Consider the following 15,783-nt stretch of genomic DNA (forward strand, 5'->3'; position numbering starts at 1 on the left):
GAGACATATCTGGTGAGATATCTTGAGCCTCTTATAGCCGTAGCCTTTACAGTCAAAGAGCTTAAGACAGTACCACAAGGTCACCTTTATCATGTGCGATATATACAGTATATTACATCTCACCTGACACTGCAACCATTATATCTGATCATAACAGAAACATCATCCACTGTGGGTAAATACGCTAACTAGCACAACAGCATTTACATAGCAGTGCACATTAAAATAGATGTGTTTAACTCTCGTAATGTAAATCTTCCCACGGGTAACACTGAAAAAAATGATTGGAGGCACAGCACAAATAGTACCACAACTTCTCCAGATATCATAAATGTTCTTAGTATCCATTTGGCTGTGATCAGTGCTACTCATGTGCTCCATTATCCTCAATCTTTCCAAAGAGGTTGTGCGTCTTTGCTCTCAGTGTACTTCTGTATATCTGAAAGAGAGTGATGCAGTCACCATGGCGACAGAAGAGCGCAGGCGTTCCTTAAGTCGCCTGCTGTCTGATTCTCCATCCTCCATCCCCTTGGTTAAAAAAACTCCTGCTGTTCTTTCAGCAAGATGAGAGCCTTATCATAAAGGAAATGCAGCCCAGTCCTCTCCAGAGACTAGTTCATTCTTAATTAACCATGCATAATGGCTGGTTTTATTTATTTATTTATTTCAATGTGACTCCTCAGAGTCTAAAGTGAGATAGTCTAATGACTTTCCTCAATCTTGAAGTGTTTGTTACTTAATTTCCTGTGGACACCATTAAACTCTCAGGTGATTAATAAGCTGTACAATAATGAAGCAGAAAGAGCTGGACAGCCAAAGCAAGGCTGTTCATACTTAAAAGATCCAGTATGCAGAATTTCCAAAATCATATATAGAAAATTATTAATATTTAATAGGAATAATTATGTAATAAGTAAGCAGAAGAGAGGTAGTCTTTCCATAAGTAGTCTGTGTACTGGGAAGACTTTATTTTGTCTGAAATCTTGCTTATTCAGATATTATCATGTGGTTATTTTAGAAACAGCAGGTACATTAATTTATTTGTAATATCTTCAGTAACCGGAGGTATAAGAAAGACTGTGCCCTGGATGGGAAGCCACTTCATCACAGGGCACCATGTACACACCTAGCAGAAAATTAGCATAACCAATCCGCCTACTAGCATGTTTCTCGGAAGAAAACTGGGCAACCCTGAGGAAACCTGAGTGGACACAGGGACCAGCACATATAGTATATACTAAAAAAAAAAAAAATAAATTACTAACACTAAAAAAAACAATTACTCATTAGTGAAGTGGATGTATGTAAGATTTGAGGATATAGGGAATTTCACCTTCTTTGGTAGAAAAAAATTAATCGCAAGTTACTTGTGAAAGAACATTTTCTAAAGGGTTGTGCTGACTTCTTCTCACATTAATTAATGTTGTGACTGGTGACTTATTACTATACTCTTGACTCACTATCCGGTGTCACCCAGAAGAGGATGGGTTCCCTTTTAAGTCTGGTTCCTCTCAAGGTTTCTTCCTCATGTCGTCTCAGGGAGTTTTTCCTTGCCACCGTCACCTCTGTCTTACTCATTAGGGATAAATCTGAATCTATATCTATATTCGGATATCTGTAAAGCTGCTTTGTGTCAATGTCCATTGTTAAATGTGCTATATAAAGAAAACTGAATTGAACTGAATTAAATTCTCACTAGCTACACTAGCAAGCTAGCTACAGCACAAGCTTATAATAAAGGCGAAAGAGTGCATTTCCTCTCTGTGGGGCTTCCTGCAACTTTGAGGCTTACGATAGCAGCTAGCCAGCTATAAGACAGCATATAGAGAAAATCGCACACACCTGGTCGCTTACGGTGTTTGTATTTTTATTAGCCGATCTGTGTTCTCTGTTTATTTTGTTTATGAGGCTGGACTACTTTTTAAATTTATATATATTTGGATTGGACCACTTTTACATGTGGAGGTGGCATAATGTAATCATTACCAGAGTATCTCTGGGATTAAAGTTCCATCCAAATCCCCCAAGTGTGGACTGTGTGTGCATATGCCTGAAAAGATCACACTGTATTTAACCATATACAGTACTGTGCAAAAGTCTTAGGCACGTGCAAAGAAATGCTGTAGAGCAAAGATGCCTTTAAAAATAATGAAATTAAATGTTTCTACATTTAAAAAAAAATACTACAAAGAGCAGTAAACAGTAATAAATTAAACAAAGTCAATATTTGGTGTGATGATCCTTCACTTAAAAAAATAATAAAAATGTTTTTGTACTGAATCAATAATGTAGAAGTCATGAAATAAAAATCTATAACAAAGTTTGTACTGAAAAAATAGGGTGCCTAAGACTTTTGCAAGGTACTGTATATAAATTATCAGTAGACATAACCCAAGGTAAAATCCTATTTGAATTGACATGTTGGTAAATGTTCTGTTGCATCCTGTGGGAAAAGATTTTTTTACATTTACTTACATTATAATGACACTCCAGGAAATGCTTGCAATCATTTGCGACAGCCATTCATACATGATGAAATCACTTTATGGATATCCCATACAATCACTTAATGATTATAATTACTACAGCAACATTACCAGACACACTATGTCTGGAAATATTATCCATTCAAATACTACTTATGACATATTCATCCATATTTTCCTTCAAAATTGGACCCAAGCAGCTCTAAATGTGAATTACTTTTACAGGATTGTGACTCAGGTGCTGACACAGGCTGTATTAGCCTTACAAAACAACTTTAACAATGGCACAAATGGACCATTTGGTTTTCAAAGAAGTAAATCTGGATCCATTATGGACATTTTATTATTATCGTTATGGCTAGAATGCTGTTATCTATAGGCAGCATGACATTATAAACCACTCTGAAAAGAAAGTTGCTTTTTGGAATTCACAGCTTGCTCTGCAACATGACCAGAAGCAGAATTTTACTTCACTTTTCTCCCTGTTGTGGCTCCATCCACCTGCACATAACATTCTTCTGAAAACACTTCAGTCTTAACTGAGGATGAAAAAGAAAAAATGAAATACTGCAGGGTCTTAGAAACTGCCAAGCTTGCATGCCACCCACCACATTTCAGTTTTGCCCTCTGGTGCTTATCTTCTTACAGTCTTATAGCAACCATGTCAGCCTTCTGTATCTGTCCTTAGGACACTAGTATCCACTGCAGTTCCTGCATTTATTAGCAATTCTGTAAGATCTAGTCAGAATACTGTCTGTTCACTTCCACAATTGTTTTCCTGCTTTTCTGATCATGATAGATTACCCTCTTTTTAGACATGATGTTAGTCCTTATAGACAAATTGTGCTTCAGTGACTGAGTGACTCATCTTTCTAAAACAAGTGACGATCATGAGATGGAAATAACTATTTGTGCGTCATGTTCTTGTCCCTCATTACACAGAATAACGTTCAGTACATTTTTTTAATGTTCTGCTTGACAGCCCAGTTTTGTTTCAATGATCCTAATTCATTAAGTCTTGCTTTGAAGGTAGAATTACCAAGTATGCATTATTAGAATTCAGCCATTACTTATCCCATTATATTGAAAGCTTGAGTAACTTTAATCTTGTTTTTTTTTTTGTTTTTTTTACAGAGTTTCAGTTTTCAATCAAATTACCAGCTCAATAGGAAGACTGTTAGCCTAATTTATGTGCAGTGAATCAAAACAGAAAAAATTGCTGAACCTTGTTATCTACAAGTAACTCGTCTGGTGGACTGCTTTTTTTCTTAATAGCATGAACTGTTATTTGACTTGATCAACATCACTCATTCTAGAAGAGTGAGATAAATACTACCAGTAAATAGGATTTTAAAAAAAACTCATGACAACATTTTACATTGGATTGTAGTATATACTATAATTATCCATGGAAGAAACATTTAAACTACTGGAGATAAACAGTAGAGCTTAACCCAGGAACATTGTGTGCAAGGTGGGAATACACCCTTGATGGGATGCCAGACCATCACAAAGTACCGTGCAAACACATTCACATACTCATCCACGCTTTTGAAAAAGGGGCAGTTTTGAAAAGCTAATCCATCTACCGGCATGTTTTTTAGAGGAGGGAGGAAACCAGAAGGAAACTCTCACAGACACAGAGAGGACATGTGAAATTCCACACAGACATTTACTTGACCTCAGGATCGAACCAGGGACTGTAGAGCTGTGGGACCACCATGTCCGCCAATATTCTGTCAATATTTTAGAAATAGTTTTGCATATCCACTATGCAACACTATGGAGGAAAAGGCCCACATATACAGTATTGCAAATATTTTGTTAATGCAGGAATAAACTGTGCCTAAAGCTTACCTAACAATCTCTCCCTTTCTCTCCATCTCTCTCTCTCCCACACTCCCTGTCGAGCTACACATGCTACTTCTGAGATGCCAGTGATCCTGACCCCTTCTGCTCCTCCTTGCTGCTTGACCCATCCTGATGCCCTACTTCTGGTTGGAGTTCTCATCGGCTGAGCTCACTCGCTGCTGCTGGGGGTGGCCCCATATGGACTGCCTGAAGAACCATTTGGATTGCTGGGGATGGTGCCACCTGGGGACTGTGGAGATGGCTTAGGGATCACATATGGGGAGCTGTACTGTAATGGCTTGGGACTGTGATTGTTGTAGTGGCTTTGGGGCTGCGGTTGCCAGAGCATCTTCGTACTCAGGACTCCATCAGTGGACAGTGGATAGATTTCAACCAACCGGACTTCTTGCAAAAACTGTGATGAATTTACTGGTTGCACAATTGCACTATTTGTCCATATAGTGCACAATAATAGAAGGGATTTATATATAATTGCACTATCCGTTGCACCCAGATGAGGATGGGTTCCCTTTTGAGCCTGGTTCCTCTCAAGGTTTCTTCCTCATATCATCTCAGGGAGTTTTTCCTTGCCACCGTCGCCTCTGGCTTGCTCATTAGGGATAAATTCACATATTTACAATATATTTTTTTTTGTGAATCCATTTATTTCTGTAAAGCTGCTTTGTGACAATGTCCATGGTTAAAAGCGCTATACAAATAAAACTGAATTGAATTGAAACTGTACCTATATCTCCCTAGAATATAGCATTCATGCTTTATGCAGTCATTTTAATTTTATAATTTTAGGGGTGCCTACTTTGGGTCTTGATAATGTACATAAAGTTTTTTTGGTACTGTAGCATCACTGTGCCTTCACATAGCGGGTGCTCATTTGCATATCCATGATCCCCCTGATAATGCCGTTGTTTTGTACACATCATATGTACTGATATAGAATTTAAATTAATGTGAACTGAATGCACCATAAAGGTCATTTCAAACCTAAACATACAGTAAAAACACATAATCAAGCTTATCATGTCATCTCTACAAAGAAAGCAAGAGACAGTAGTAGTTAAGTTACTGAATAAGCTGCGGACTCAATACACACACAAGAGAGCCTTTTGGCCAATTAGTTTTAAGAGTCTTTGAGTGCCTGTGCGTTACTGCTGCCAAGTGATGGATGCAGGATACTTTAGTTTTCTGCACTTAATAAGTGTTTTGGGTGGAATTTTAAATTGGAGTGTGTTGAGATTGCATTCGTTTCGCTGGCCGCCCACAGTGTAAAACGTCTGGAGCTCAGTGGTGAGCTTAGTTTACTTTGGCATCAAGAGAAACCACCTAAACTATACCAGAACTGCAGATTGACAGGACTATAAAAGAAAAGCAGATATTTCAGATGCCTACAGAAAATCATTTTCCTCCCGGAGATTGAATAGTTTGTTTTGTTTATAACCCATTAGAAAAAAAAAAGATCAGAGTGGCCCAACTCAACAAAACTAATGCTTCCTGAAGTGAAATGTCTGCTGAGATGAAACCCTCTCAACCCGTTTTATTGTGTAACACACTCGCACTCACACAAGTGGCAGAATCAGTTGTGTTTATGAGGTTTTGGTGAAGTGTTTCCAACATCAGTGGGCTATCAGAGCTGTCACAGGAAATATCCCGCATCCAAAACAGCACCTTCTTATGAAAAGGGAGGGAAAAAAGTGCCAATGTTTATCTAATTATCATTAAAAACCCATGGTACTGTATGTGTATTTGATCAGTTCCCATAGATGCCTGGACATTGTACAGAAGAGTTTTCTTCAATCTGTACACAAACAGTCAGGAACAAAGATAGGACATTTATGATGCTATTACAATACATTATACTGTACTGAATTATTCACAGGACTTGTTACATTTATAATTCAGATTGGTCAGAAGGTGTTGATTAATTTTCTGTAAAAGCAGCTCTGACAATAGTTTCACCTGCAGGACAAATCATAGGTTTATATTAATGCACTCATTATAAATACATTATTGTTTCTATCATGACTAATTCACAGGGACTTGTTTGGTGGATGCTTCATGTCATCTAAGACTATTAATAAACAGATTAAAAAAAACATGGGTATAATAACATATAATTGTTAATACGGTGAAGCTTTCTGTGAGAAGACATTTATTTAATATTTCCAGCATGTAAGGAGTCTCCAGTGGCAGTGCTTTGTAAAGCTGTTCCTTTTTCTTTTCAGATATGGGAGAGTCTTCAACTTTAAGAGATAGAGAAAAATACAAGAAGTGATAACAGGAACTACAGGGTGCACCAAAAGTCTCCATAAATAGGGAAAGTTAACACTTTAAAGCAAAGTGTCTTAAGCAAATTTTTTTATACTTAGTTTAATATATATATATATATATATATATATATATATATATATATATATATATATATATAAACTATTTTTTTTTTTCAGATAGCCTTTAAGAACGCTGTCGCAAGGTTGAGGTGGACTTTAACAGGAAACATGACAAGCACAATGCGACAATGTTGCCAAACGTATTAACAAATTCTTTGTTAAGACTGGAAGTGTTGCGGACCAACCGAGAAGTGGACGTCCACGAACATCTACTGATGAAGCCACAACCGACGTGGTGCTAGTGTACATAGTCCCCAATGTATGGAGACCCTGTAGATTCGTGGACATTCAACAACATTAAACATAACTAAAACAAATAAAATTTACCATTCTTTAATAAATAAAAATTGTAATCAGAGGCAAATTGATGTGGTATAAGAGGAATAAAATACATCAGCACATGCTTTTATAGGAAAACTATCAACTTTGAAGGTGGTAAGAGTAGTTCCTTTTAGTGTCAGGCTGCATCACACCACCCTGTCATTTATTATTTTCCCATATTTAAATACACCCCGTATTTTATACATTACATAATTCATTAACTAAAACAAATTTTTGCAGCCCCTTTTGGTATTACAGTATTACAGAACATGTCCAGTTTTCATGGGTTTTTTCATTAAAGTATGATAGCATGGCCAAAAATCTAAAAGAAACAACAGAATATGTGAAAAAAGACATTTACATGAAATTTTGATAGTTTCGTTAATCTTAAAATAAGGTAGGTTTTACAGATGTTAATGAAGTACCATCTGTAAAACCTACCACGTGAAATGTCTTTGTTTTATTTTGCAATAAGTATTAAAACCTGTGCCCTACAATGGGTTGGCACCTGTGCCATGTGCCCCGAGTTCCCTGGGATAGGCTCCAGGCTCCCCCCACGACCCTGTGTAGGATAAGCCGTACGGAAAATGGATAGATGGATGGATATTAAAGCCTGTGCCCTTAACGGTACCTCTAAATTGAAATTCAGCTGCATTGTGCAGAGATGAATCCACACTGTGAATGACCTAGATTTGATAAAATCACACACAGAGCTATGTGATAAATCCGTGTAGTAATTCTCATTGCTATCTCACCTAATATTGCGGAATACAGATTGTAAATGAAATCCATGAGATCCATGAGTGCACTGTGCACTCAGCAGATGCAGAGTGACATAAACCTGATGTTAGCCAGTGAACAAATTACTCAGTTCACAGAAGCCAGGTGGACAGAGTGAACACCAAACGAGAATAACAAGCCCTGTTTATCTGATTGAACCACAGAGTGAGCTGGCAGACAGAGCGAAATATTTGTCTCCAGGTGTTGTCACTTACAAGATGAAAATGGGTCTTGTTTCCTTCCTTTTTTTTGTTTTTTGTTTTTTTTTTTCCATTGGAAAGATGCAGGCATTTGTGAGGCCACTTGAGGATAATTATCCCACCAAGCTCTGAACATGCCTTCCTTTTATTGGAAAAAAAGCTGTAAAGAAATTGTGACTTCGGAATGAAAACGGACAGTTCAGACATGCTGAATGGATCTGTCCACCTGTTTAAACAGAATCACTGCTTGTTCACAAAGCAGGAGGTTCAATACCAGGCACAAGCAAGAAGAATACTGAACGCCTGCAATGAAGCAGTGTGGCTCAACACTGCCCCCTGCTGTTACAATAATGGGACTGGGGATGATTTTCTGCACCAGGGTTGCAAACTCATTCAGCCGCATTGGTTAAAATAAGACTATGACGCACAATGCATTTTCCTAAGACTACAACGCACAATGCATTTTTCAATACAGTATTATATGCTTTTGTTGATATTTTCACAGCTTGACTATTAGTTAAACACTGTTGGATTTTTCCAAGGCTGTTTTCATAGTGCGTTTGAATATTAAATTCTTTGGGGACAGCCACTTGCTGTGAGTTTCTGGTTTATTTCCCAGTAGAAATATGCCATTGTCCCTTTCTCCAGGAACACTCAGCATTCAGTCTTCTCCTTACAGTCTTTTCCATTGCACTCCATGATGCTAGCCTGTATATGTACATTAGCCTGCATGCACTGCTAAGACTGGGAAATAATTCCAAACAATGGCAAGAAAAATCCTTTGTTCCAAATCCAAAGTTACAGGCAACCAGTCATTTTTCATGTACTTGTGCAACACAGAGCTGCGATTTCAGCAACATCGGCAAGCAACATTTGAATTGAGATTTTCTCAGTTGTATGTAAATTAGATATGGCACCGTTTAACCTCAAATCCAAAAGATTCTAATGATTCCTCAGACCAATCCAATGGTGCATGTGGTCCGACATTTCTTTGACTCCCTACTCACAACTCCTACAATCGACACAAAGATCCAAGATAAACCTATAACTACAGTTTTATCTTATCCTTTCGTATACGATCTCTCATTAAATGTATATAGTGATGAAATTATAAGGAAAAAAGATTGGAAGGAAGTATAGCAGAAACCATTATTGCTTCTGGTGAGTGTGTGTAGCCAGTAGAGTTAGCTTGCTTTGCTAATTTGCCACAAAGCTAGTATGAAGCCTAGCATATAAAATGTAAATCAAACTAATTTTCACACTGATTAGTGCAACAGTAGCAGTCACTACACAGCCACAAACAGAGACAAACAAAGACACAAGTGACACAAGGAATTTGTCGCTTGCTAGTACGAATGTAGAGTAAAAGCCCGAAGACAACTAGGAGATAATTCATGAACTGTAACGATTTTTTCCCCATATTTGACTCATCCCGTCTCTGCACCTCTGTTCTACATATTTGATTCAGCAGTATATAAGGATTATAGTTTAATGAAAATTGCTAGAGCATATAGGCCATTTGGTGCAACCTTGTAGAGGCCAATCAAAACACTCAGGGACACATGGCTGACACAAGTAACTGTAATATCCTAAATGCACCAGTAAAGCTACATGGAGTATATAAGTCATCTGCAGTGCAAAAGTGTCCCTGGATAAAATGCTACCATATAAAACTATACAACTATACAACCTGTTTACCTGGAAAATAATATAATTGTAGGATTTTGTAATCAGGGGTTCATCATGGTATGAAAGTGTATACTTTTATCCAGTCTCTTTTTTAAACTCTTATGAGAATAAAAAAGTATTGGCACACACAGACAGAAAGCCTACTAATTATGCCAATTTATTTGACAAGTTGTTAGTAACAATATACAATATCATTTTTTAATAACAGGATTTGCTCTTATTTAAGAAAATAGATGACCAGACAATACATTTCTGACTGTTGCTTAGAGTTTGTGTCATTAAAAAAAAAAAAAGACATTCCTCTTTCCCATTTCAGACTGTTAATGTAGCAAAGAGGAGTAGATCATAGTGACAAATTCAAGGAAAAACCAACATTAAGTGTCTTGGTAAGGTGTTGTGCCACTAAGACATCTTCGATGCACAGACTCTGGAACTGTATCGGACAGATGAACAACATTGTTCTCAAAAATATTTCCTCAGTTGGCATTTTGATGATGGTGGTGGAGAGCCCTGTCTAAAACATCACTCCAATTGGGTGAGTGTGAAGGCCATAGCATATGATTTGCATCCTCATCAAACTATTCAGTGAGCCCTCAAGCCCTGTGGATGGGGGCGGGATCATCCTGGAAGAGACCACTCCTATCAGGATAGAAATGATTTATCATAAGTATGGTCCAGTATAAAGGAAGCTTTCACTGTTTAACTTTTGATAGTAGGTTCGCATGGACTGTTCTTATAGGTTTAAAAAAATGAGTCCCTGTATTTATCTACAGCTTGCAACAGAAATGACATTTACATAAGTCAGATTCAAGCATGAGCCCTTGAGAGTTACGATACCAACATCAGATTAATTTTTAAAAATACACCTGTAATTTCCTGTGCTAATTGATCATTTATGGTAACATGGGATGCTGGTGTATGTGGGTGGATGTTTAGCCTCAGCGGTATTCCTTGTGCATCTGGCTTGCACACAATGCCCTGCTTCCACTGTGACAAGTGGAAATGTTCAGTGCTGGAACAGGAATTGTAATAGCCTGTCTATTTAATATGCAGATTTATGTGTGCTGTAATTAATTTGCCATTATCCCTTGATTGATGTACCTGTACATTCTGAAGCAAACACCGCCTATAATTATTCCCCTTGAGGTGATTCCCGTGTCGCTCCATTACAATAAACAGATGCTTGTTTTTCAAACGCTGAACAATACAAACCATGTGGCATAGTAAGCAGATAAAACATTGACCAGGAGCCACTTGTTAGAGAATACTCCCTTTCAGTCACATAAACACAGTCATCTTAGCATAACCTTGATTTATTTTCACTGGCCCTAATACAAAATACCACAAAAGGAAACCATATCTTCCATCACAATCATCAAGATTGTGCAACAAGTCTTTAAATACGTGGTTACACTTTGCGCATTCTTTTCTTCGGCCGCTGGTTGAAAGGGGAGGTGCCTATCATTGAGTCCGGGGAGTGAGAGCCATAGCTGGCGTCCGAGCCGCCGGGAGACGGAGCTGTTCCAGCGTCGCTTATGGTGGACATAGGGCCCTCCTCAAAGACATCACTTGTGAGAACGCCATGGCCTGAAACCTGGCCCTCCTCACTGTCCTGCGGCTCCATCTTTACCTGCTGCAGCTGCCACAAGGGGGAGCCATTTCCTGCTGCACCTGATACATATAGAAATATCAGATCAGAAAAAAAAACAAATAGATCACATCTTATTATATACTGCACAGTATATCAGTTAATCATAATTACAGTGTCTCGAATATGTATGCTATGTGAGCATCTAGACCAGTCATGTCACAACAAGGGTTATGCTATTAGTTTTTATATACAGTAAGGCATATTGCACACACAATACACAGCCATAGAGCCTTAATATAGTATTTTGACCATATTATGCAAACATAGTTTTGTTTATGGTTGACGACTGTATCAAGATTTTTGCTTCCAGATGGTAATTAAACTGATGCATGATGGGGAGTTGGCCATGGTGTTGTTTTTGCTATGTGGGATTCCAAACACTCACCATCCATTTTAAACAATCAGCCAATCAAGTGGCAGCAGTGCAATGCATAAAATCATGCACCTGAAGCTAAAGAGCTTCAGTTAATATTTACATCAAACATCAGAATGAGGGGAAAAAACACTCAAATAACCACTATTTACAACCGTGGTGAGCAGAAAAGCATCTCAGAACGCACATCAAGCCTTGATGCAGATGTGCATCACATCAGGTTCCACTCCTGTCAGCCAAGAACAGAGAATCTGAGGCAACGTTCTTTCAATCTTCAACTGTCCAGTTTCGGTGAGCCTGTGCCCACTGTGCCAACTGTTCAGTGGTTGCTGAGTGTATATGTTGTTTTATATGCATTCATGGTTTGACCAGAGACAACATTATTATTTTTAGGATTAGATTAGGTCATTAGGTTTGTAATTTGATGAGGGAGATGAGGGAGAAAAATGAGGATATGGCTGATCTGGATGGAAGTAATCTCACAGAGCAGCACCTAGAAATAGTGTCATTAGCCCAGGTCTCCATATTAATTTAATCCTGTCTAAACTGGGCTTTTTACAGGTGCTACTCTGTGATTTTATTTTCAGATGAGTGAGATCTGCAATGTCAGTGTTTTCTTAGTTCCTCAAATGAGAAAATTCCAGCCCAAATTACCTACTGTTTTTTTTTTTGCTTGTTTTTTAACAAATCCAGCTGTGGTGCCCATTTTAATCGTGCCTGGATAGTCATCTCTACTTTTACAGGGGTGACCTTTCTGCCTGTTACATTAGGGAAAAAAGTTTTTGACTGCTGCTACTCGCTCTATTTAGATGTTTTTGGTGACAGATTAATAGAAGATATTTCCAGAAATGAGGGATAGGCATTTCAATTTTAAGCAATAATAATTCAACATCAGGGTTCATAGGAAAATAACTCTAGATGAAAGATTTTTACCATAGAAGAGAATTGCATATATTTTATTACAGACTGAAAAAAAAAAAGAAATAAAGACCACATGGGGCTTAAATCATATATTCATAAGTGAAACCTAAATTCTCTTCTCTGTCTTTAGTACCTGAGGTGTGAGGCGAGTGTCCATCCTCCAGTCCTCCAGCCAGTCTGTCACTGGACATTCCCAGTACTCCAGTGGACATTGATTGTTCTGCTGAAATCAACTCTCCCTCAGCTTCCTCATTCAGAGGGAAAGCAAGATCACTAATAGGTTCCTCCTTCACTTTAAGTGGCTTGGAATCCTCCAGAGCCTTCTCTGGGTTTACCAATCTCTCGTACTCGTCTGAGAGCTCTTTGCTGACCTACACACCAAAAACAGAGCAATTCAATTAACTGATGACTCACAAAATATCATCAACTTCCAATAACATACAGCCCACAGGCCATATATATTTTCATTTGGTTTATTCTGTGCCAACAGGCATGTCTTGATCATTGTTTATATAATATATTGTGGTATTTAGCACATTAAGATACCGAGCCAGCAGCAGTACAACTATCCCCTAATTCTGTTATTCTGTTCATCAAACCAGAGTTTCATTAAAAGTTTGAAAAGCGTGACATATATATATATAGACCATGACATAACAGTCACTCAGGCACACAAACTGAGGAATTCATAATAACCTCCTTTACCATTCTTCATTTCACATGTTTTAAATCTGTATACTGGGATTACTGGGTCAGCGCTACACATCTCTAACACGTAAACATTTCAGAACATATTAAAAGAAACCATTGTTGGAGTAATTATTAGTTACTTATTAGTTTTATTTAACTTATGAAGACCTTTGTTGTCATAAAAATGAAGAAATCCTATTTTAACTCTAGCAATCTAAATTTTGGATGTTAAAATACTTCACTGTGTGTTTTATTTATAAATAAATAAAATGTAGACTAATAAATAGATAGACTGTGCAACACCTGTACAATACATGCTTTAACAATCTTGTACATTTATTTATTGTATTTCTCAGTTTGCACTCATTCTGGCACATTAGTCACACTAGAAGGAATTACTTTAGTGCTACTAATTTGTTGTCGTCCGTGATGTTGTTTGTTGTTTACATAGTTAATTCATGTGCTGTGTGTATAGCTGTGAAACCCAGGGTCACGTTCCTTGTGTGTTCAGCCATACTTGACCAATAAAACGGATTCTAATTTGGTCAAAAGTCAGGTACCATGACAGCCCTACCTTAAAGCCAGTGCGGGTAGTGTGGCTTACCTGAAGCATGTAGCTGTGGTAGTCTTTAATGCGGACTTGCCAGAAGCGCTGCAGAGCCAGCACACTGCCGATGCCCACCTCATGGAAGACCTGCTCCACCACATCAGGAAAAGGAGTGGAGCCGAGACGGGCCTCGCGGTCCACGGCCACGCGCAGCAGCCGAGTCAGACGCAGGTAATGCTCATGCACCAGGTCAGTCAGGGTCTCCAGCACGCTCTCCATCGCTGACTCAAAACCTGCGTGCGCCAACACTGTGGCAACTGACTGGTACAGGAGCTGGCGGCATGAGGGCCAGCTCAACTCTGTCACTGGCTCTCCTTCACCCCTGTACAGGAAAGAAAGAGAACAAAGAGGAAAGAAGAACGCAAAGAGGAACCATAACGTGGATTTGTCCTAGTATGTTGATTCTCTGAGGTGGTAAATGGGCCCTTAAAATGACAGATATGATATTATGAGAAGCACAAATCAAAAGATAAATAAGACTAAAGTATAATAATATGTACTATAAGGTGTCTCTATGTGACCTCTCTTATAAGAACATTACTATTAACATTAATATTATATATTATAGGGTTATATCTATATTTCTACTACCAAATTTACTCATTGTGATTTGCATTGCCTTGTGCAAGCTGAAAAAAGGCACGGAAAAATCTCCTTTGGGATTTTTTATTTTATTTTATATCTACTAATGCTAAACCATGACACATCACACATGTGGCAGCCCCTAAACTGTATTTACTTGTAGAAGTCGCTCTCTGGGTCGCTGTGCCGCAGCTGGAACAGCTCACGAGGTGCTTTGCTGTCCAGAGGCAGCAGATCATCCGGTGCTGCCGGTGTGACCGGACGTGGTGGTAGTGAATCCATATCTTCTGCTTTGATGAGACCCTGAGTCTCAGACCCAGTGCCTGGGGGTTGCTGTGCTGCCGTGATTAGGCTGCGGAGTCGTCGGGCATGCTGGCACAGCTGCACCGTGTGGATTGTGAGGCTGCAGGGCTCAGAGGGAATGTCCAGCATGGTGGTGGGCCGAGGACGCCGTGCTGATGGCTGGTGCAGAGGAGGGTCCTGCATCTCGACCTGCCGAAATTCACGCTGCAGGAGATCAAAGGAGCTGCGGCCTGGTGGGGCAGAAGCCACCGGGAGCTCACCCCAGTAGCGCATCATCTTTATTAGATCCCCTCAGCTGGTGCCAGTACTTCCTGAGTAAATGATCTGAAAGAGGTAGTCTATTTAATTTACACATACACACACACACACACACACACACACACACACACACACACACACACACACACACATACATACATACATACATACATACATACATACATACATACATACATACATATATATATATATATATATATATACAGATAGATAGATAGATAGATATACACACACACACACACACACACACACACTAAACATCTGGACAGGTTTACAAACTGTTCCAACACAATAATCCAACTGATCATATGCTGTCTTGCTATACGAGGTGTGTTTGTGCATAGAAAACACCAAACATAAAAAAAATCTCCTTATATAAATGACTAAAGTTGAGCCCCTGATTAATATATAATCTATAAATCTATAAAATACTTACGTCAACATCTATGATACAGATGTTCGCGGTTTAAGGCTGTTAACTAGCTCAATTCCTCGAGATAACCATCTGGTTTTAGAAATACAATACAGTTTGGGGATTATCTACACGAGCAAAAATATTTATTTAGTGATACTTAATAACTCTGAACAAACGCTGGCTATGCGTCCTACATGCGTAAGCATATAAATGCTTCCGTGTCGCTACGT

General features: G+C 38.6%; 1 protein-coding gene across 2 annotated transcripts; it reads right to left on the reverse strand.

The window, feature by feature from the left end:
• Positions 1-9,870: 9,870 nt before the first annotated feature.
• Positions 9,871-15,758, reverse strand: supt7l (SPT7 like, STAGA complex subunit gamma). 2 transcript variants are annotated; one of them, XM_053237608.1, is made up of 5 exons: positions 15,575-15,758; positions 14,714-15,183; positions 13,972-14,296; positions 12,811-13,048; positions 9,871-11,403 (listed from the first exon to the last, which is right to left on the reverse strand). In XM_053237608.1, exons 2-5 carry the CDS (start codon positions 15,133-15,135, stop codon positions 11,141-11,143), a joined length of 1,248 nt encoding a protein of 415 aa, XP_053093583.1. In that variant the 5' UTR covers positions 15,136-15,183; positions 15,575-15,758; the 3' UTR covers positions 9,871-11,140. The 2 variants fall into 2 exon arrangements, with proteins under 2 accessions (XP_053093583.1, XP_053093584.1); XM_053237609.1 differs by having other exon boundaries at positions 14,714-15,197.
• Between the last annotated feature and the right edge of the window lie 25 nt (positions 15,759-15,783).

Source organism: Pangasianodon hypophthalmus, chromosome 10 (genome assembly GCF_027358585.1).
Source record: "Pangasianodon hypophthalmus isolate fPanHyp1 chromosome 10, fPanHyp1.pri, whole genome shotgun sequence".
NCBI classification, from domain to species: domain Eukaryota; kingdom Metazoa; phylum Chordata; class Actinopteri; order Siluriformes; family Pangasiidae; genus Pangasianodon; species Pangasianodon hypophthalmus.

What these genes read in the sequence shown, in the direction of transcription:
- supt7l (XM_053237608.1), bottom strand. Translation starts at nt 15,135, where the DNA reads ATGATGCGCTACTGGGGTGAGCTCCCGGTGGCTTCTGCCCCACCAGGC. An exon ending in CCAGAGAGCGACTTCTACAA is followed by an intron (nt 14,297 to 14,713) that starts GTAAATACAGTT and finishes TTTCCTGTACAG; the next exon opens with GGGTGAAGGAGAGCCAGTGA. An exon ending in ACACTCGCCTCACACCTCAG is followed by an intron (nt 11,404 to 12,810) that starts GTACTAAAGACA and finishes TATATGTATCAG; the next exon opens with GTGCAGCAGGAAATGGCTCC.